Source organism: Panulirus ornatus, chromosome 58 (genome assembly GCF_036320965.1).
Source record: "Panulirus ornatus isolate Po-2019 chromosome 58, ASM3632096v1, whole genome shotgun sequence".
NCBI classification, from domain to species: Eukaryota; Metazoa; Arthropoda; class Malacostraca; order Decapoda; family Palinuridae; genus Panulirus; species Panulirus ornatus.
In genome coordinates this window covers 26,782,566-26,806,066 of record NC_092281.1, presented here as the reverse complement: position 1 = coordinate 26,806,066, position 23,501 = coordinate 26,782,566, and the positions used below count along the sequence as shown (strand labels likewise).

General features: G+C 41.8%; 1 protein-coding gene across 2 annotated transcripts in view; it reads left to right on the top strand.

Annotated features, from left to right (window-relative positions):
• Nucleotides 1–23,501, top strand: part of sno (strawberry notch) — a 468,152-nt gene that overhangs the window by 212,661 nt on the left and 231,990 nt on the right. For both annotated transcript variants that reach the window (XM_071695604.1, XM_071695603.1), the window contains 3 exons: nucleotides 6,389–6,506; nucleotides 6,654–6,863; nucleotides 21,025–21,365. In XM_071695604.1, the coding sequence (XP_071551705.1) occupies nucleotides 6,389–6,506; nucleotides 6,654–6,863; nucleotides 21,025–21,365 (669 nt within the window). The remainder of the gene's footprint in view (nucleotides 1–6,388; nucleotides 6,507–6,653; nucleotides 6,864–21,024; nucleotides 21,366–23,501) is intronic.

Here is a 23,501-nt window from a genome sequence, read left to right as displayed (position 1 = left end):
AACCAATCACTTTCCTCTCTTCCTACTCATGCACGTCTTACATCCTTAGTAAAAACTTTTCACTGCTTATAGCAGCTTACCTCCCGCACAGTATACTCTTAAGACCTTCCACAAAGCACCTCTGTCAACCCTATCATATGCACATATAAGTCCATTTGTTTTTCTAAGTATTTCTCACACATTCTTCAAAGCAATGAGTTGATCCATACATCAACCCTCCCATAAAATTTCCCAGGAATACTCAGCAAACTTATACCTCTGTAGTTTGAACACTCACCTTTATCCCCATTCCTTTTGAAGAGTGGCATTATGCATGCATTCTGCCAATCCTCAGGCACTTCACCATTATCCATACATACATTGAATATCCTTACCAAGTTTTCAACAACCCTTTCATTTCACACACCATCCCAACCAAGACACCCTATATCTACCATTCTGTCATCAAACACCTTTAACAAACCTTCAAATACTCACCACATCTTCTCTCTCATCACTGCTTGTTATTACCTCCCTACTTGCCCACTTCACCGATGTTTCCATTTGTTCTCTTGTCTTACCCATGTTATTTAACTCCTTCCAAAATGTCTTTTTATTCCCCCTAAGATTTAATGATACTCTTTGACCCCAACTCTCATTTGCCCTCTGTTTCACCTCTTGCACCTTCCTCTTGACCTCCTGCTGCATTCTTTTATACATCTCCCAATCATTTGCTATACTTCCTTGCAAGTATCCAAACGCCTCTCTTTTCTCTTTCACTAACAACCGTACTTCTGCATCCCACCACTCACTACCCTGTCTGCCCATCTCCCACCTTTATTTATTTATATTTATTATACATAATCGCTGTTTCCCGTTTTAGCGAGGTAGTGCCAGGAAACAGACGAACTTGGCCCATCCACTCATGTACACATTATTTATTATTTATTATTTATTTAGCTTTGTCGCTGTCTCCCGCATTTGCGAGGTAGCACAAGGAAACAGAAGAAAGAAATGGCCCAACCCACCCCCATACAAATGTATATACACACACGTCCACACACGCAAATATACATACCTATACATCTCAATGTACACATATATATACACACACAGACACATACATATATACCCATGCACACAATTCACACTGTCTCCCTTTATTCATTCCCATCGCCACCTCGCCACACATGGAATACCATCCCCTTCCCCCCTCATGTGTGCGAGGTAGCGCTAGGAAAAGACAACAAAGGCCCCATTCGTTCACACTCAGTCTCCAGCTGTCATGCAATAATGCCCGAAACCACAACTCCCTTTCCACATCCAGGCCCCACACATATATGTACATTCTTCTTTTCTTTCATACTATTCGCTATTTCCCGCATTAGCGAGGTAGCGTTAAGAACAGAGGACTGGGCCTTTGAGGGAATATCCTCACCTGGCCCCCTTCTCTGTTCCTTTTTTTGGGAAAAAAAAAAAAAAATATATACATACCTACACAGCTTCCCATGGTTTACCCCAGACGCTTCACATGCCCTGATTCAATCCACTGACAGCACGTCAACCCCGGTATACCACATCGATCCAATTCACTCTATTCCTAGCCCTCCTTTCACCCTCCTGCATGTTCAGGCCCCGATCACACAAAATCTTTTTCACTCCATCTTTCCACCTCCAATTTGGTCTCCCACTTCTCCTCGTTCCCTCCACCTCCGACACATATATCCTCTTGGTCAATCTTTCCTCACTCATTCTCTCCATGTGCCCAAACCATTTCAAAACACCCTCTTCTGCTCTCTCAACCACGCTCTTTTTATTTCCACACATCTCTTTTACCCTTACGTTACTTACTCGATCAAACCACTTCACACCACACATTGTCCTCAAACATCTCATTTCCAGCACATCCACCCTCCTGCGCACAACTCTATCCATAGCCCACGCCTCGCAACCATACAACATTGTTGGAACCACTATTCCTTCAAACATACCCATTTTTGCTTTCCGAGATAATGTTCTCGACTTCCACACATTCTTCAAGGCTCCCAGGATTTTCGCCCCCTCCCCCACCCTATGATCCACTTCCGCTTCCATGTACATATTCATACTTGCTTGCCTTCATTCGTTCCTGGCAATACCCCGCTCCATAGGAAACAGCATTGCCACCCTCCGCTTCAACGATGTTGTGTCAGGAAAATAGACAAAAAAGGCACATCCATTTACACTCAACCTCTAGCTGTCATGTGTAATGCACTGAAACCGTAGCTCCCTCTCCATATCCAGGCCCCACAGACCTTTCCATGGTTTACCCCAGATGTTTCACATGCCCTGGTTCAGTCCATTGACAGCACATCGACCCTGGTATACCGCATCATTCCAGTTCACTCTATTTCTTGCACGCCTTTCACCCTCCTGTATGTTCAGGCCCTGACTCAAAATCTTTTTCACTACTTCCTTCCACCTCCAATTTGGTCTCCTGCTTCTTCTCGTTCCCTCCACCTGTGACACACATATCCCCTTTGTCAATCTTTCCTCACTCATTCTCTCCATATGTCCAAACCATTTCAATAAACCCTCTTCTGCTCTCTCAACCACACTCTTTTTATTTCCACATTTCTCTCTTAACCTTTCATTGCTTACTTGATCAAACCACCTCACACCACATATTAACCTCAAACATTTCATTTTCAACTCATCCACCTTCCTCTGTACAACCCTATCTGTAGCCCATGCTTCACGACCATATAACGTTTTTGGAACTACTGTTCCTTCAAACATACCCATTTTTGCTCTCCAAGATAACATTCTCTCCCACACATTCTTGATTGCTCCCAGAACCTTTGCCCCCTCCCCACCCTGTGACTTCTGCTTCCATGGTTCCATCTACTGCTAGGTCCACTTCCAGATATCTAAAACACTTCACTTCCTACAATTTTTCTCCATTCAAACTTACATCCCAATTAATTTTCCCCCTAACCCTACTGATTCTAATAATCTTGCTCTTGTTCACATTTACTCTCAACTTTCTCCTTTCTTACACTTTTCCAAGCATAATTGCCATTTCCGTCATTAGTGAGGTAACAACATGAACTGATGAAGAAAGGTTGCATCTGTTCTCATCCATTCTCTAGCCATAAGTGTAAAGCACTGAAATGAGGGCTCTCTCTCCATAACCAGGTCCCACAGACCTTTCCATGGTTTGTTTACCCCTGATGCTTCATATGTCCATAGTTCAGTCCATTGACAGCATTTTGATTCCAGTATACCACATCATTCCACTTCACTCTATCCCATACATGCCTTTTACCCTGCTGCATGCTCAGGCCTCGAGTGCTCAAAATCTTGTTCAATCTTTCCCTGTATCTCCAATTTGGTCTTTCCGTTCTCCTTGTTCCCTCCACTTCTTACTGATATATCCTGTTTGTCAACATGACCTCACTCTTTTTCCACACGTGTCCAAACCATTTCAGCACACTTTCGTCAGCTGTCTCAACCATACTCCTTTTATTACCATACGTCTATCTTGTCCTTTCATTATGTAGTTTATCAAACTACCTCACACTTCATAATGCCCTTAAACATTTGATTTCCAACACATGTACCCTCATCAGCACAGCCTTATATATAGCCCAAACCTGACATCCAAATGATATTTCTGGAACAACTATACCTTTAAACATACCATTTTTGCTGTCCCAAGTAACATTCTCTCTTACTTCACATTTTTTAGCACTCCCAGAACCTTTGGCCTCTAACCCACCATATGTCTCACTTCTGCTTTCATGGTTTTATACCTCTTATGTTTTCTCCATTCAAACTCTCACCCCAACTAACTTGTCTCTCAACCCTGCTAAGCCTAATAACCGTGCTTTTATTCACATTTACTCTCAATTCCCTCCTTTCGCACACTCATCGAAATTCAGTCAACTTCTGCAGTTTTTCACTAGAAATTGCCACCAGTGCTGTATTATCAGCAAACAACTTCTGACTAACACTCCAGGCCCACTCAACCCTCATAGAGTGTTTACCTGCCCATCTCTCCCAGACTCTTGCATTTACCTCCCTCACCACCCCATCCATAAACAAATTGAACAACCATGGTGAGATCACACACCTCTTTTGTAGACCTACCTTCACTTGGAATCATTCACTCTCCTCTTTTCCTACATGTGCACATGCCTTACACCCTTGACAAAAACTTCTCTGTCTCTAGATCCTCAATGCTTTATACAAATCCATCAGTTTCTTTTTAAGTATTTGTCACAAGCATTTTTTTAAAGCAAACGCCTGAACCACACTTCCTTTGCCATTTCTGAAACCACAGTCTTATGTTCTAGAGTACATGCCAGCACCCTCTCAGTCACAATCAGTTACTCTCAACATACTTACACCTCTGTAGTTTGAACACTTGCCTTTATCCCCCTTACCTTTAGACAATAACACTACACATGCATTCTACCAATTCTCAGGCACTTCTCTGTGATCCATACATACGTTGAAAATCTAAGTAACCGGTCAACAACGCATGTCACTGCCTTTCCTTCTAAATGCAACTACAATACTAGCTATCTTTGCTTAATTTCATCTTACTTAAGACTTTCACCACCACGTCTCTCTTTCCACCAAACCACTCTCCATGACTCACTTTGCAAACCACTCCAACCCAATCACCCTACATCTGCCAACCTATCTTTATATTTACTGCTGGTTATGGTAATTCCTCTGGATCACATATTTATCCTTGGTAGTCAAGACAAAAGTGTGTAGTGTTACCACCCTCTACGTTAACATGGAGCTGAGGAACTCGACATGATATGTATTGACCTTGGCGGCTTTACATCCTTCAGACACTTCTTCAATCCTGAGAGGAGTTTATGTGACACTAATGACTTTTAGCAAAAACTCCCAGAGTGGATAAGATATTCCTTGTGCACCTTTTCACCTGTCAGACTCCAAAATAAATGTTTCACTGTCTCTTAAAGAATACTTACCATTGTAAGTGGAATGCAGCCTAAAGATTCTGAAATGACCTTATTTTGATTTTCCTAAAAAAAATGTCAGAAAGAAATTATGGAGAAAGTTTAATTGACATTTTTTTTTAATGTTAAGACCATCATTGAATGACAAATCCAGTGTTCAGAATCTTTGCAGAATTTCCTGTTAGGTTTTGGTAATTAGTCATACCTAAAGTTATATTTTTAGTTTTTCTTCTAAGGTTTCTTAGTGAGATAGAGCTTTCTGAGGGTATATGTTTAGGTTTTCTTCTTAGGATATTTCTTGGTGAGATAGAGCTTTGCAAGAGCCTTTGTCAGTGTCTTTTGTTATTTATAAACCCGAATCTGCAGTGGTTTCTCCCTTTCACACTAAGTGGAAGTTGTCAGTGGTCCTGGATCTATTTCACTCTTGTGTCTTTTCAAGCACTGTGGTTCCACATCAATTTATCTTTTATAAACTTTTCCCTTTATTTCTGGTATTAGGAACAGAGGTTAATGGGATTTCCTGGTGTGTCTAAACTTTAGAATCTTTTAAAGTTTCAAAGTCATTTTGTAGGGATAAAGAAGTGTCCAGAACTGAAGTTTCTGGCAAAAACTGAGATGGTTAGTTTTAGGGTTTGTTTTAATCTATTCTTGGATACATCCAGTTAGATCAACATACCAATGCTCCTTGCTCAGTCAGGGCTGTCTATTCAAAATTCATGGTGTTAGAAAGGTTGCTTCTGTGTTTTTTTATTATTATTATTATTTTAAGGAATCTCTTACCATTAAGAAGAGGGTTATTTCGGAGTCTCCAAGTTCCCCTTTAAGATGTTTTGTCAGCCTAGTTATTGTTGTCCTCCATTGTGTGGTTTTGGATTTGTTGCACTCAGAAAATGTTATTCATACACATGACCTAGAACCTCATTTTTTTTCTAGCCCTCCTACTTCATGTGTGTTTGCTCTCAGATTCTTATTAGGCTCTGTTCATAGGCAAGAATTGAGTTCTGACAAATGAGATGTTTACCTGCCATAAACAGAATCATTTGAGCATCAACTTCCCTTCCCTTCCATTCCCTCTCCTTTTTCCATTTGGGAAACAATTACTTGATTCAATACAGCAACAAGACTGGAGTAGATGCCAGTGGGCAGTGAATGAATGAATGGTGGGTTGGAGCTTGCTACCATCAGCTGGGCCTTGATGTCATACTATCTAAGCAAGTCTGTGAAATTGTTGAGTCCTTCTACTGATGTTGGCAGAAGGAGAATTCTCTTGAATTGCTTCCAGTTTTGTAGTCAGTAAGACATTTGTCTTAACCCTCTTGAGCAACATCTCTCTCAGATGCATTATGGTGCTATAGCTTTGACAGAGAAATGTTTTTCATTCTCAAAAACGTTCCATTATTTCATGTTTGTAAAATCTCTCCTGTATACAGATGGGAATGCCACAAGTAAATCCTCTGATGATGGCCCACCCTACCCCAGAGGAAGATGTGGAAGAGGATGATGATATGGGTATTGCAGAAACGTATGCAGATTATATGCCTTCAAAATGTAAGTTTGTCCAATTAAGGAGACCTTTTTTGGTAATGTAACTGTTACTGTTGATTTTTAGAGTATTTGAAACATTTTTATCCAATAAAGAATGAATATCAGTACATGCAGTTATTATTATTATTATTCATATTATTTTCCCCATAGTGAAGGTTGGCATTAAGCATCCTGATCAGGTGGTAGAAACAGCATCCATGTCATCAGTAGAACCACCTGATGTGTGGTATGAAATGGACATACCAGATTCCTCGATTGATACCGGGAAACTCTCTGCCTTACAGTTAGAAAGCATCACCTATGCTGCACAGCAACATGAACATTTCCTACCAGATGGTACACGGGCAGGATTCCTTATAGGTGAGTTCGCATTTTTTTATGTTTGATAATAAGGCTGTTACCATTATTTAACCAGTTGCACTGTTTCTACTGTGATTGCAATGAAGCCTCAGACAGTTATATGTTTATAGTTTGGTCAATCTTGAATTATGACCCATAGGGTGGGTGACGGGCAAAAGGTTCTGGGAGCATTGAGAGGCATGTTGAAAGAGACACTACTTAGGAAGGCAAAAATGTACATGTTGGAAGTTATAGTGTCAGGGGATGTTGCATGGATATGAGGTTTAGGCTTTACGAAGGGTTTGTGAAAGAGGGTTGATGCATTGGTAGAATGTTTGAGAACAGTGTATGTTGTGAAGATGTTGGATTGAGTAAGTAATAAAAGGGTAAGAGAGAGTCGTGGTAATAAGAAGAGTTAGGTTGAGAGCTGAAAAGGGTGTGCGGAAATGATTTGGACATATGGAGAGAATGAGTGGAGAGTGGTTGACATGGGACATTATGTGTCAGAAGTAGAGGGGATAAGAAGTCAAGACTAAATTAGGTATGGAAAGTTGGATTAAAAAAGATTTAGAGTGCTTAGAGCCTGCACGTGCAGGAGAATGAAAGGCATTCATGGGATAGAGTGAATTGATGTGGTATGTGGGGGTCAATGTGTTGTCAGTTTACTGAACCAGAGTATATAAAGCATCTAGGAGAAGCCATGGAATGGTCTGTAGTACCTGTTGGTGGATAGGGTGCTGTGATTTCTTTGCATTATACATGACAGCTAGAGAATATATTGATTGCATTTTTATTTTCATTTCCAACTGTCAAGACCCTTACCCTAGCCTTTGACCTGGATCCGGTCAAAGGACATTGGTGGATGACCCAAGTGTAGATACACTTGTCAAATGTGAAGGTATTTTTTGTCCACAGTGAAGTAAATTTAGGTATGTTGACTGTGTATTTAAGATGAGCTTGTGAGTTAAGTGAATCCATGTTTATCAAGGATGCTGGAAAGATGCATTTGGTGTCTCCTTCTGTAGTGAACATGTTGAGTTATAGTGTGGTCCCCCACTCTCGCTCCCTCCCTCCCCCGTTCAGCATAAAGAAAGTACTACCAAAACTCAAATACTTGCCCCCAACAAATGACTGCACCCTGGTATATTAAAGTTGCTTTCTTTCAGGTACTCTTGTAGATATTAGCTGATCAGTTGAGCTCTCCCACGGTAGACATCTCTTGATATGGATAGAGGATAGAGAACAGTTATCCTATACCTTTTTTTGGAGCATCACTCATTGCTCCTCCTCGAGTTCTCTTGCATGATATTGCGTGCCGTTAAAACTCAAGGTCTTTATTTCCAGACAGATGCACTTGTCACGCTTGTGGACTATCATGCACTACATATTGCATATGTGGAACAATTGATATATCTTAAGATTTTTTTTTTTTTTTTTTTTTTTTTTTTTATACTTTGTCGCTGTCTCCCGCGTTTGTGAGGTAGCACAAGGAAACAGACGAAAGAAATGGCCCAACCCACCCCCATACACATGTATATACATGCGTCCACACACGCAAATATACATACCTACACAGCTTTCCATGGTTTACCCCAGACGCTTCACATGCCTTGATTCAATCCACTGACAGCACGTCAGCCCCGGTATACCACATCGCTCCAATTCACTCTGTTCCTTGCCCTCCTTTCACCCTCCTGCATGTTCAGGCCCCGATCACACAAAATCTTTTTCACTCCATCTTTCCACCTCCAATTTGGTCTCCCTCTTCTCCTTGTTCCCTCCACCTCCGACACATATATCCTCTTGGTCAATCTTTCCTCACTCATCCTCTCCATGTGCCCAAACCACTTCAAAACACCCTCTTCTGCTCTCTCAACCACGCTCTTTTTATTTCCACACATCTCTCTTACCCTTACGTTACTCACTCGATCAAACCACCTCACACCACACATTGTCCTCAAACATCTCATTTCCAGCACATCCATCCTCCTGCGCACAACTCTATCCATAGCTCACGCCTCGCAACCATACAACATTGTTGGAACCACTATTCCTTGAAAACAAAAAAACGGTGTGATGATCTTGACGTTTGTGATGAATGAGAGGATGACCCATCTTATGATGGAAGCAGTAAAGTTGTAACAGTTTGCATTGTATACCTGTAATGTAGTGTACTCTTGAAATGACTGTGATGTAATTGTAATGTAATTTTGATGCAAGAGAATATATTACATGGCAAGTTGTAAAATAATATAAATCAACCATTTATCACATTGTCTGGAATGTGCAATATATGATTTCTGTGGCAAATCCAAGACAGCATCCACAAACCATAATGGCTGCCAGAAGAGTTTCAGTAAAACAATTACTAATATTTCTGAACAGTACACTGATTAGTATGTTGAATTAAGTGTTTTTTGGTAGCCATCTTTGATTTTATTTAGTAGATGGTAAGCAACCACCAACCAGGGAGGTATATTACAGGTATGACCCGCCTGGGTATTGGGAGGGTTAGTGATGACTGTGTAGTGATCCAGCACTTCAATGATTGTCAAGTTGCAGTCCTCAGACACAGGAAGGTATCTTTTCTTTCTGCCTCACCCACACATGGACTGCTGGCATTCTTTCCCCAAACATACAGTCTCTTCACATCACACATATCATTTGACAACACTTAACTCACACAGCTCATTCTTCTTGGCTCTAGATTTTCCTGCATTAATTGCTGTGCTTTGGCCCTGCCTTTTAGTAAAATGGTAGTAGTAGTAGAAGAACATTATGTAGGTAGTAGTAGGAACAATATGTAGATAAAGAGAGGAACATTATGTCGATGTCGATAGGAACATTAGGCAAGAGCATAATGTAGAAGTAGTAGGTAGGAATATTTGGTAGACGCAGTAAGTAGAAGTTGGTAGGAACACAAGGTAGGAGTCGCTGGAAATACTGCACTTTTAGTTGTTCTGTGCCAGGGGCCCATTAAGGGTGAGGCACTAAAGGCAAAGAAGCAGCACTGGAGTTCACCAGTATGGAAATTCTTTTGGCGTGGTCACCCCTTTGAGAGAGTTCCCAGAGGGAATGAGCATCAGAGATATGGATAGATATGTAGAATGATTTGGTCATTAGTGACAAAGTAGCACCCACCTGATTCTAAGCATATTGATATCACACTTATCATTTTACGAGCAGCTGGGAGGGAGTACGGCCACCAATGTCAGCCTCCAAATATAAACATCCCTGACCGCTGGCTGGCATATACGTGGAAGATAACGGTATGGAGACATTATCTTCACTGGAGAGATGGTCATCCGTACGCCTGCATCGCGTTTTCCGCTGGTTCAAGAGTGTAATGACATGGCCAGGCGCGTGCGCGTGTGTGTGTGTATACAGTCCAGCAGGATGATGGATACGGTGGCTCAAGGCGACGGGACTGGTCTCTTAAGTCTTGCGTTTCTTCTAGTCAGAAGACCTCGCCAATCTGTGCTTCATCCTGGGGAAAGATTTTAGAGACGGAGACTTGTCGCCGGGCTGTGACATGGCTGCTTATACGCCCATGGTCATCTGCCATGATGGCTGGATCTGTCTTGGGAAGAGGGCTAATTTAAGTTAGCCCCAGCACCCACCCACTCCCCTCCCTCCCGACCCAAACCCACCTCCCTCCCGACCCAAACCCACCTCCACCTGTGTCGATAGATGGGATAAAGTCACAGAATATTATGATCGCGGGTCGAAATTGGTTATGATTTTGATGACATATTCGGGAGGCGCCTTATAAATATATATATATTTATATTATTTTATTATTTTTTTATTATACTTTGTCGCTGTCTCCCGCGTTTGCGAGGTAGCGCAAGGAAACAGACGACAGAAATGGCCCAACCCCCCCCCATACACATGTATATACATACGTCCACACACGCAAATATACATACCTACACAGCTTTCCATGGTTTACCCCAGACGCTTCACATGCCCTGATTCAATCCACTGACAGCACGTCAACCCCGGTATACCACATCGCTCCAATTCACTCTACTCCTTGCCCTCCTTTCACCCTCCTGCATGTTCAGGCCCCGATCACACAAAATCTTTTTCACTCCATCTTTCCACCTCCAATTTGGTCTCCCTCTTCTCCTCGTTCCCTCCACCTCCGACACATATATCCTCTTGGTCAATCTTTCCTCACTCATTCTCTCCATGTGCCCAAACCACTTCAAAACACCCTCTTCTGCTCTCTCAACCACACTCTTTTTATTTCCACACATCTCTCTTACCCTTACGTTACTCACTCGATCAAACCACCTCACACCACACATTGTCCTCAAACATCTCATTTCCAGCACATCCATCCTCCTGCGCACAACTCTATCCATAGCCCACGCCTCGCAACCATACAACATTGTTGGAACCACTATTCCTTCAAACATACCCATTTTTGCTTTCCGAGATAATGTTCTCGACTTCCACACATTCTTCAAGGCCCCCAGAATTTTCGCCCCCTCCCCCACCCTATGATCCACTTCCGCTTCCATGGTTCCATCCGCTGCCAGATCCACTCCCAGATATATATATATATATGGAGTGAAAAAGATTTTGTGTGATCGGGGCCTGAACATGCAGGAGGGTGAAAGGAGGGCAAGAAATAGAGTGAATTGGAGTCATGTGGTATACAGGGGTTGACGTGCTGTCAGTGGATTGAAGCAAGGCATGTGAAGCGTCTGGGGTAAACCATGGAAAGCTGTGTAGGTATGTATATTTGCGTGTCTGGACGTGTGTATGTACATGTGTATGGGGGGGGGGTTGGGCCATTTCTTTCGTCTGTTTCCTTGCGCTACCTCGCAAACGCGGGAGACAGCGACAAAGTATAAAAAAAAAAAAAAAAAAAAAAAAAATATATATATATATATATATATATATATATATATATATATATACTTACTGGAAAAACAATCACTCTTGAAGTAGAACCTTCAGACACAATTGAAAATGTGAAGGAAAATAGTGAAATTGGAGAAAAAATGTAGCTTAGACATTGAAGCTTATTGATACAGTGGTTAAATTGATGAGAACTGCTATTGACGTTTGTGTAAATAAATTATACATTTCCTTTTTTCCATAGCCAGAGGTTGAACCATTATGTGACATTCATTTTTTTTCATTCATTTTCAAGCTAGAAGTTTCAGTTTTCTAAATTGTTTCTTACATTTTTCATATGTATATATATGTATGTGTGTGTGTGTGTATATGTGCGTATGTATGTGTATGTGTGTGTATGTGTATATGTATATGTATATTATCCCTGGGGATAGGGGTGAAAGAATACTTCCCACGTATTCCTCGCGTGTCGTGGAAAGCGACTAGAGGGGACGGGAGCGGGGGGCCAGAAATCCTCCCCTCCTTGTATTAACTTTCTAAAATGGGAAACAGAAGAAGGAGTCACGCGGGGAGTGCTCATCCTCCTCGAAGGCTCAGAGTGGGGTGCCTAAATGTGTGTGGATGTAACCAAGATGTGAAAAAAGGAGAGATAGGTAGTATGTTTGAGGAAAGGAACCTGGATGTTTTGGCTCTGAGTGAAACGAAGCTCAAGGGTAAAGGGGAAGAGTGGTTTGGGAATGTCTGGGGAGTAAAGTCAGGGGTTAGTGAGAGGACAAGAGCAAGGGAAGGAGTAGCAATACTCCTGAAACAGGAGTTGTGGGAGTATGTGATAGAATGTAAGAAAGTAAATTCTCGATTAATATGGGTAAAACTGAAAGTTGATGGAGAGAGGTGGGTGATTATTGGTGCATATGCACCTGGGCATGAGAAGAAAGATCAAGAGAGGCAAGTGTTTTGGGAGCAGCTGAATGAGTGTGTTAGTGGTTTTGATGCACGCGACCGGGTTATAGTGATGGGTGATTTGAATGCAAAGGTGAGTAATTTGGCAGTTGAGGGAATAATTGGTATACATGGGGTGTTCAGTGTTGTAAATGGAAATGGTGAAGAGCTTGTGGATTTGTGTGCTGGGGGGGGACTGATGATTGGGAATACCTGGTTTAAAAAGCGAGATATACATAAGTATACTTATGTAAGTAGGAGAGATGGCCAGAGAGCGTTGTTGGATTGCGTGTTGATTGACGGGCGTGCGAAAGAGAGACTTTTGGATGTTAATGTGCTGAGAGGTGCAACTGGAGGGATGTCTGATCATTGTCTTGTGGAGGCTAAGGTGAAGATTTGTATGGGTTTTCAGAAGAGTGAATGTTGGGGTGAAGAGGGTGGTGAGAGTAAGTGAGCTTGAGAAGGAGACCTGTGAGAGGAAGTACCGGGAGAGACTGAGTACAGAATGGAAAAAGGTGAGAACGATGGAAGCAAGGGGAGTGGGGGAGGAATGGGATGTGTTTGGGGAATCAGTGATGGATTGCGCAAAAGATGCTTGTGGCATTAGAAGAGTGGGAGGTGGGTTGATTGGAAAGGGTAGTGGGTGGTGGGATGAAGAAGTAAGAGTATTAGTGAAAGAGAAGAGAGAGGCATTTGGACGATTTTTGCAGGGAAAAAATGCAATTGAGTGGGAGATGTGTAAGAGAAAGAGACAGGAGGTCAAGAGAAAGGTGCAAGAGGTGAAAAAAAGGGCGAATGAGAGTTGGGGTGAGAGAGTATCATTAAATTTTAGGGAGAATAAAAAGATGTTCTGGAAGGAGGTAAATAAAGTGTGTAAGACAAGGGAGCAAATGGGAACTTCAGTGAAGGGCACAAATGGGGAGGTGATAACAAGTAGTGGTGATGTGAGAGGGAGATGGAGTGAGTATTTTGAAGGTTTGTTGGATGTGTTTGATGATAGAGTGGCAGATGTAGGGTGTTTTGGTCGAGGTGGTGTGCAAAGTGAGAGGGTTAGGGAAAATGATTTGGTAAACAGAGAAGAGGTAGTGAAAGCTTTGCGGAAGATGAAAGCCGGCAAGGCAGCAGGTTTGGATGGTATTGCAGTGGAGTTTATTAAAAAAGGGGGTGACTGTATTGTTGACTGGTTGGTAAGGTTATTTAATGTATGTGTGACTCATGGTGAGGTGCCTGAGGATTGGCGGAATGTGTGCATAGTGCCATTGTACAAAGGCAAAGGGGATAAGAGTGAGTGCTCAAATTACAGAGGTATAAGTTTGTTGAGTATTCCTGGTAAATTATATGGGAGGGTATTGATTGAGAGGGTGAGGGCATGTACGGAGCATCGGATTGGGGAGGAGCAGTGTGGTTTCGGAGGTGGTGGAGGATGTGTGGATCAGGTGTTTGCTTTGAAGAATGTGTGTGAGAAATACTTAGAAAAGCAAATGGATTTGTATGTAGCATTTCTGGATCTGGAGAAGGCATATGATAGAGTTGATAGAGATGCTCTGTGGAAGGTATTAAGAATATATGGTGTGGGAGGAAAGTTGTTAGAAGCAGTGAAAAGTTTTTATCGAGGATGTAAGGCATGTGTATGTGTAGGAAGAGAGGAAAGTGATTGGTTCTCAGTGAATGTAGGTTTGCGGCAGGGGTGTGTGATGTCTCCATGGTTGTTTAATTTGTTTATGGATGGGGTTGTTAGGGAGGTGAATGCGAGAGTTTTGGAAAGAGGGGCAAGTATGAAGTCTGTTGGGGATGAGAGAGCCTGGGAAGTGAGTCAGTTGTTGTTCGCTGATGATACAGCGCTGGTGGCTGATTCATGTGAGAAACTGCAGAAGCTGGTGACTGAGTTTGGTAAAGTGTGTGGAAGAAGAAAGTTAAGAGTAAATGTGAATAAGAGCAAGGTTATTAGGTACAGTAGGGTTGAGGGTCAAGTCAATTGGGAGGTGAGTTTGAATGGAGAAAAACTGGAGGAAGTGAAGTGTTTTAGATATCTGGGAGTGGATCTGGCAGCGGATGGAACCATGGAAGTGGAAGTGGATCATTGGGTGGGGGAGGGGGCGAAAATTCTGGGGGCCTTGAAGAATGTGTGGAAGTCGAGAACATTATCTCGGAAAGCAAAAATGGGTATGTTTGAAGGAATAGTGGTTCCAACAATGTTGTATGGTTGCGAGGCGTGGGCTATGGATAGAGTTGTGCGCAGGAGGATGGATGTGCTGGAAATGAGATGTTTGAGGACAATGTGTGGTGTGAGGTGGTTTGATCGAGTGAGTAACGTAAGGGTAAGAGAGATGTGTGGAAATAAAAAGAGCGTGGTTGAGAGAGCAGAAGAGGGTGTTTTGAAGTGGTTTGGGCACATGGAGAGAATGAGTGAGGAAAGATTGACCAAGAGGATATATGTGTCGGAGGTGGAGGGAACGAGGAGAAGAGGGAGACCAAATTGGAGGTGGAAAGATGGAGTGAAAAAGATTTTGTGTGATCGGGGCCTGAACATGCAGGAGGGTGAAAGGAGGGCAAGGAATAGATTGAATTGGAGCGATGTGGTATACCGGGGTTGACGTGCTGTCAGTGGATTGAATCAAGGCATGTGAAGCGTCTGGGGTAAACCATGGAAAGCTGTGTAGGTATGTATATTTGCGTTTGTGGACGTATGTATATACATGTGTATGGGGGGGGGGGGTTGGGCCATTTCTTTCGTCTGTTTCCTTGCGCTACCTCGCAAACGCGGGAGACAGCGACAAAGTATAAAAAAAAAAAAATAAAAAAAAAACCTCATTTTATAGAAAAAGAAAATATGCACTTTCTTAGCCATGCTGCTTGGCCATCTGACCAGTCTTGTTCAGTGACTCATTGCTAACACCTGGTATGTTTATAATCTCTGTGAAATTTTTTTTACCTTCTCAACATCCTCCAGTATCTCAGTATGACTTCTCTGCCCAAGCAGATTTGAAGGCTGAAGCAATTATATTCTGCAATTTATATATGGGAGTTGTGCCTCAATGAATATTATGAATGGAATAGATATGTATGTCAAATAAAAATGACCAGCTTGATGGGATTAGGGAGCCCCAAAATTAAGAAACCACGGCAGATTAAGAAAGGTGTTGAATAGGTTATTTGCCCTTCTAGAGGAATTGCTATTTTGAGATAATTCTCTGTTAACTTAGGATTTGTCATACCGTATTGACCTATGTGACACTTGCAGTTGTAAAATTACCATGAAAGGGAATATGATGGAATATAAATGAAACTTGTTCTTACAAATTGCAGTAGATATAGGAGATGGAGACAAATGTGAATTTTATTATAACACTGGAAGAAATTAATGTGTTGCAGAAAATTTAGATAATAATGTTGATGTTTATAAAATCATTGATTTTTTTATTTCATGTATTTTTTTACTTTGTCGCTGTCTCCCGCGTTAGCGAGGTAGCGCAAGGAAACAGACGAAAGAATGGCCCAACCCACCCACATACACATATATATACATACACGTCCACTCACACAAATGTACATGCCTATACATCTCGTGTATACAACGTATACATATATATACACACACAAACATATACATATATACACATGTACATAATTCATACTGTCTGCCTTTATTCATTCCCATCACTACCCCACCACTCGAAATAACAACCCCCTCCCCCCGCATGTGCACAAGGTAGTACTAGGAAAAGACAACAAGGGCCACATTCATACACACTCAGTCTCTAGCTGTCATGTAATAATGCACCGAAACCACAGTTCCCTTTCCACATCCAAGCCCCACAGAACTTTCCATGGTTTACCCCAGATGCTTCACATGCCCTGGTTCAATCCATTGACAGCACGTTGACCCCAGTATACCACATCGTTCCAATTCACTCTATTCCTTGCACGTCTTTAACCCTCCTGCATGTTCAGGCCCCGATCACTCAAAATCTTTTTCACTTCATCTTTCCACCTCCAATTTGGTCTCCCCCTTCTCCTTGTTCCCTCCACCTCTAACACATATATCCTCTTGGTCAATCTTTCCTCACTCATTCTCTCCATGTGACCAAACCATTTCAAAACACCCTTAAAACACACTCTTTTTATTACCACATATCTCTCTTACCCTATTATTACTTACTCGATCAAACCACCTCACATCACATATTGTCCTCAAACATCTCATTTCCAGCACATCCACCCTCCTCCGCACAACTCTTTCTATCGCCCATGCCTCGTAACCATATAACATTGTTGGAACCACTATTCCTTCAAACATACCCGTTTTTGCTTTCGGAGATAATGTTCTCAACTTCCACACATTCTTCAACGCTCCCAGAACTTTCACCCCCTCCCCCACCCTATGATTCACTTCCGCTTCCATGGTTCTATCTGCTGCCAAATCCACTCCCAGATATCTAAAACACTTCACTTCCTCCAGTTTTTCTCCATTCAAACTTACCTCCCAGTTGACTTGTCCCTCAACCCTACTGTACCTAATAACCTTGCTCTTATTCACATTTACTCTCCGCTTTCTTTCACACACTTTACCAAACTCGGTCACCAGCTTCTGCAGTTTCTCACCTGAATCAGCCACCAGCGCTGCATCATCAGCGAATAACAGCTGACTCACTTCCCAAGCTCTCTCATCCACAACAGACTGCATTCCTGCCCTTCTTTCCAAACTCTTGCATTCACCTCCCTAACAACCCCATCCATAAACAAATTAAGCAACCATGGAGACATCACGCACCCCTGCCGCAAACCAACATTCACTGAGAACCAATCACTTTCCTCTCTTCCTACACATACACATGCCTTACATCCTAGATAAAAACCTTTCACTGCATCTAACAACTTCCCTCCCACACCACAATACCTTCCACAGAGCATCTCTATCAACTCTATCATATGCCTTCTCCAGATCCATAAATGCTACATGCAAATCCATTTGCTTTTCTAAGTATTTCTCGCATACATTCTTCAAAGCAAACACCTGATCCACACATCCTCTACCACTTCTGAAACCACACTGCTCTTCCCCAATCTGATGCTCTGTACATGCCTTCACCCCTCTCAATCAATACCCTCCCATATAATTTCCCAGGAATACTCAACAAACTTATACCTTTGTAATTTGAGTGCTCACTTTTATCCCCTTTGCCTTTGTACAATGGCACTATGCAAGCATTCCGCCAATCCTCAGGCACCTTACCAGGAGTCATGCACATGTTAGATAACCTTACCATCCAGTCATCAGTACAGGCACTCCCTTTTTTTTAATAGATTCCACTGCAGTACCATCCAAACCCGCTGCCTTACTGGGTTTCATCTTCCGCAAAGCTTTTTCTACCTCTTTTTTGTTTACCAAATCATTCTCCCTAACCCTCTCACTTTGCACACCACCTCAACCAAAACACCCTATATCTGCCACTCTATCGTCAAGCACATTCAACAAACCTTCAAAATACTCACTCCATCTCCTTCTCACATCACCACTACTTGTTATCACCTCCCCATTAGCCCCCTTCACTAAAGTTCCCATTTGTTCCCTTGTCTTATGCACTTTATTTACCTCCTTCCAGAACATCTTTTTATTCTCCCTAAAATTTAATGATACTCTCTCACCCCAACTCTCATTTGGCCTCTTTTTCACCTCTTGCACCTTTCTCGTGACCTCCTGCCTCTTTCTTTTATACATCTCCCACTCATTTGCATTATTTCCCTGCAAAAATCATCCAAATGCCTCTCTCTTCTCTTTCACTAATAATCTTACCTCTTCATCCCACCACTCACTACCGTTTCTAATCTGCGTACCTCCCACGCTTCTCAAGCCACAAGCATCTTTTGCGCAAGCCATTACTGCTTCCCTAAATACATCCCATTCCTCCCCCACTCCCCTTACGTCCTTTGTTCTCACCTTTTTCCATTCTCTACTCAGTCTCTCCTGGTACTTCCTCACACAAGTCTCCTTCCCAAGCTCACTTACTCTCACCACTCTTTTCACCCCAACATTCTGTCTCCTTTTCTGAAAACCTCTACAAATCTTCACCTTCGCCTCCACAAGCTAATGATCAGACATCCCTCCAGTTGCATCTCTCAGCACATTAACATCCAAAAGTCTCGCTTCTTTTTGCCTGTCAATTAACACGTAATCCAATAATGCTCTCTGACCATCTCTCCTACTTACATACATGTACTTATGTATATCCCTCTTTTTAAACCAGGTATTTCCAATTACCAGTCCTTTTTCAGCACATAAATCTACAAGCTCTTCACCATTTCCATTTGCAACACTGAACACCCCATGTACACCAATTATTACCTCAACTTCCACATTACTCACCTTTGCATTCAAATCACCCATCACTATAACCCAGTCTTGTGCATCAAAACTACTAACACACTCACTCAGCTGCTCCCAAAACACTTGCCTCTCATGATTTTTCTCATGCCCTGGTGCATATGCACCAATAATCACCCATCTCTCTCCGTCCACTTTCAGTTTTACCCATATCAATCTAGAGTTTACTTTCTTACACTATCACATACTCCCACAACTCCTGTTTCAGGAGTAGTGCTACTCCTTACCTTGCTCTTGTCCTTTCACTAACCATTTACTTTACTCCCAAAATATTCCCAAACCACTCTTCCTTTTACCCTTGAGCTTCATATGACTCAGAGCCAAAACATCCAGGTTCCTTTCCTCAAACATACTACCTATCTCTACTTTTTCTCATCTTGGTTACATCCACACACATTTAGACACCCCAATCTGAGCCTTTGAGGAGGATGAGCACTCCCCACGTGACTCCTTCTTCTGTTTTCCCTTTTAGGAAGTTAAAATGCAAGGAGGGGAGGGTTTCCAGCCTCCCGCTCCCGTCCCCTTTAGTCGCCTTCTACGACACGTGAGGAATGCGTGGGAAGTAGTCTTTCTCCCCTATCCCCAGGGATAGGGAATATTTTGATGACATGATATATGGTTTTATACAATTTATTTGAAATTAGAAATTTTTCAAAGGAAATCAAAATATATAAAGTTTGATGTAAATGATTTTTTAGATACCTTTTTCATGAAAAAATAGTACTAAATAACCATTTTGTGCTAGTGCAGCACAAAGTCCACAGAATTCATCAATCAGTGAAACAGATATTACTGTAATTTTTGCCCATATTCCCTTCCTCTTTTGACAGATGCCTGTGTAATCATGGTATCAGCAGATGGATGTGTGCATGTTTTGAATTAATGTTTCCCCAATGTAGATGCTTTAGGGGTTTCAGCCATTGTTCATATATTTGCTGTTATGGAAGTATGTTTTCCATAACCCTGATGTAAGATCTCCCAGAAAACATTTAGAACACTTTTGCAAACATAGATTTTGGCTACATACATAAGGTGCCAGTGTTCTGTGTGAACTAAAACAGTTGGACAGATGTGCTGGTTGTATGATAAACAGTCCAACCATCAAGCAATCTTAATGACACACTTGAAAGCCAGCGATATACAAGAAAATCAGAATTAAACCCACATACAATTCCTCATATGTATATTTACATACAAAAACCTTGAAAGAGTTAAGATGTAACTTGAATGTGTGTGGAAGGTTAGAGTAGTGTCTGTTAGGTCAAAGAGGGGTCTTGGGCCCTGAATGCAAGAGAACTTAATATAGTTGTTGTATTAGAAATTATATGTCTGAGGACAATGTGTGGAGAGGTGGGTTGATTACATAAGAGATATCGTAAAAGAGAAGCATGTTAGTGGCAGGATGTCACTGTGATGTGCTAAAACTGTTTGATTATATGGCAAGGTTAAGCAAAGAGACTGATTGTAAGAGGAAGCACATGTTAGAAGTGGATGAACCAGGGGGAAGGGGGAGACTTAAGAGAATATGGAAGGATGGTATGAGAGAAGCTCTTGGTTATAGGGGTATGAACAATCAGGAGGGTGAGGAGCATGCCTAGGAGAAAAAGAATTGGAGTGTTATGGTATACAGCAGGTTATGTGATGTTCATGGCGTGAACCATGGAATATAAAATGGTCAAAATAAACTCCAGAATGTTTCCTGGAGCTTGCCTGGGTTTGATGGGTTGTGGTTTTGGTGTATAATAAGTGACGTGGATGTGAGCAAATTAGGCTGGTGTTCATTTGTTCCTAGTGTTGTATCAGTATTGCAAAAATATTGAAAAAGTATGAAAAAGATCATTAGATGTGATACATTCATATATTTTTGCAACTTTTCTAAATTAGCTTTAAGTTTAATCATGTTTTGTCTTTTCAGCACCTAAAATTGGTTTTATATTTGTACCTATTGAGTATAATGCGTTTCTAATATTTTTCTTAAATGTCTTACAGGTGATGGTGCTGGTGTTGGCAAAGGACGCACAATTGCGGGAATTATCTATGAAAATTATATTAAAGGTCGAAAAAAATCTATTTGGGTGTCAGTGTCCAATGACCTTAAATACGATGCAGAGCGTGATTTGAAAGATATTGGTTCTGGACACATTTCAGTGTATTTTCTTAGTAAAATGAAATATGGAAAGATAAACTCTGACCTCAACGGAAATGTTAAGAAGGGGGTGTTATTTTCTACATATTCAGCTCTCATTGGAGAATCATCAAGTGGGCAGGGAAAATACAAAACAAGATTAAAACAGATTTTAAATTGGTGTGGTGAAGACTTCGATGGTTGTGTAAGTACCACTCAAAATATTTACTTATATTTTGCTGGGGGGGTAGTTAACTTTTTTCACAAAGGATTTGGAGTTTACCTCTGATAGTTTGCAACATATCTTTTTTTCATACTTAATCAGAAGTCTCTTTATAAAGGAAATTTGATGGGGTTCCTGACTTATGGACAGTTTATATTCCTGGAACTGTTTTGTAAATTGAATTGTTTGTAAGTTGGAAAATATAAAGACATTATGATAATATTCATAGAACAAGTAGTGGTGATGTGGGAAGGAGATGGAGTGAGTATTTTGAAGGTTTGTGGAAAGTGTTTGATGATAGAGTGGCAGATATAGGGTGTTTTGGTCGAGGTGGTGTGCAAAGTGAGAGGGTTAGGGAGAATGATTTGGTAAACAAAGAAGAGGTAATAGAATCTTTGCGGAAGATGAAAACTGGCAAGGCAGCGGATTTGGATGGTATTGCAGTGGAATTCATTAAGAAAAGGGGGTGACTGTATTGTTGACTGGTTGGTAAGGTTATTTAATGAATGTGTGACTCATGGTTAGGTGCCTGAGGATTGGCAGAATGCTTGCATAGTGCCATTGTACAAAGGCAAAGGGGATAAAAGTGAGTGGTATACAGAGGTATAAGTTTGTTGAGTATTCCTGGGAAATTATATGGAAGGGTATTGATTGAGAAGGTGAAGCCATGTACAGAGCATCAGATTGGGGAAGAGCAGTGTGGTTTCAGAAGTGATAGAGGATGTGTGGACCAGGTGTTTGCTTTAAAGAATGTATGTGAGAAATACTTAGAGAAGCAAAAGGATTTGTATGTAGCATTTATGGATCTGGAGAAGGCATATGATAGCATTGATAGAGATGCTCTGTGGAAGTTATTAAGAATATATGGTGTGGGAGGCAAGTTGTTAGAAGCAGTGAAAAGTTTCTATCGAGGATGTATGGCATGTGTATGAGTAGGAAGAGAGGAAAGTGATTGGTTGTCAGTGAATGTAGGTTTGCAGCAGGGGAGTGTGATGTCTCCATGGTTGTTTAATTTGTTTATGGATGGGGTTGTTAGGAAGGTGAATGCAAGAGCTTTGGAAAGAAGGGCAAGTATGCAGTCAATTTTGGATGAGAGAGCTTGGGAAGTGAGTCAGTTGTTGTTCGCTGATGATACAGCGCTGGTGGCTGATTCAGGTGAGAAACTGCAGAAGGTGGTGACTGAGTTTGGTAGAGTGTGTGAAAGAAGAAAGTGGAGAGTAAATATGAATAAGAGCAAGGTTACTAAGTACAGTAGGGTTGAGGGACAAGTCAATTGGAAGGTAGGATTGAATGGAGAAAAACTGGAGGAAGTGAAGTGTTTTAGATATCTGGGAGTGGATTTGGCAGTGGATGGAACCATGGAAGCGGAAGTGAATCATAGGGTGGGGGAGGGGGTAATAGTTCTGGGAGCGTTGAAGAATGTGTGAAAGTCAAGAACGTTATCTTGGAAAGCAAAAATGGGTAAGTTTGAAGGAGTAGTGGTTCCAACAATGTTATATGGTTGCAAGGCGTGGGCTATAGATAGAGTTGTGCGGAGGAGGGTGGATGTGCTTGACAGTATGTGGTGGTTTGATTGAGTAAGTAATGAAAGGGTAAGAGAAATGTGTGGTAATGAAAAGTGTGTGGTGGAGAGAGCAGAAGAGGGTGTTTTGAAATGGGGTGGTCACATGGAGAGAATGAGTGAGGAGAGATTGACGAAGAGGGTATATGTATCAGAGGTGGAGAGAATGAGGAGAAGTGGGAGACCAAATTGGAGGTGGAAAGATGGAGTGAAAAAGATTTTGAGTGGTCGGAGCCTGAACATGCAGTAGGGTGATAGGCATGCAAGGAATAGAGTGAGTTGGAACGAATTGGTATATCAGGGTCCACATGGTCTCAGTGGATTGAATGAGGGCATGTGATGTGTCTGGGGTAAACCATGGAATGCTTTGTGGGGCCTGGATTTGGAAAGGGAGGAGCTGTGGTTTCAGTGCATTATACATGACAGCTAGAGACTGAGTGTGAATGAATGTGGCCTTTGTTGTCTTTTTCTAGCGCTACCTCGTGCACATGCAGGGGGGAGGAACTTGTCATTTAATGTGTGGCGGTGTGGCGAAGGGAATGAATAAGGGCAGACAG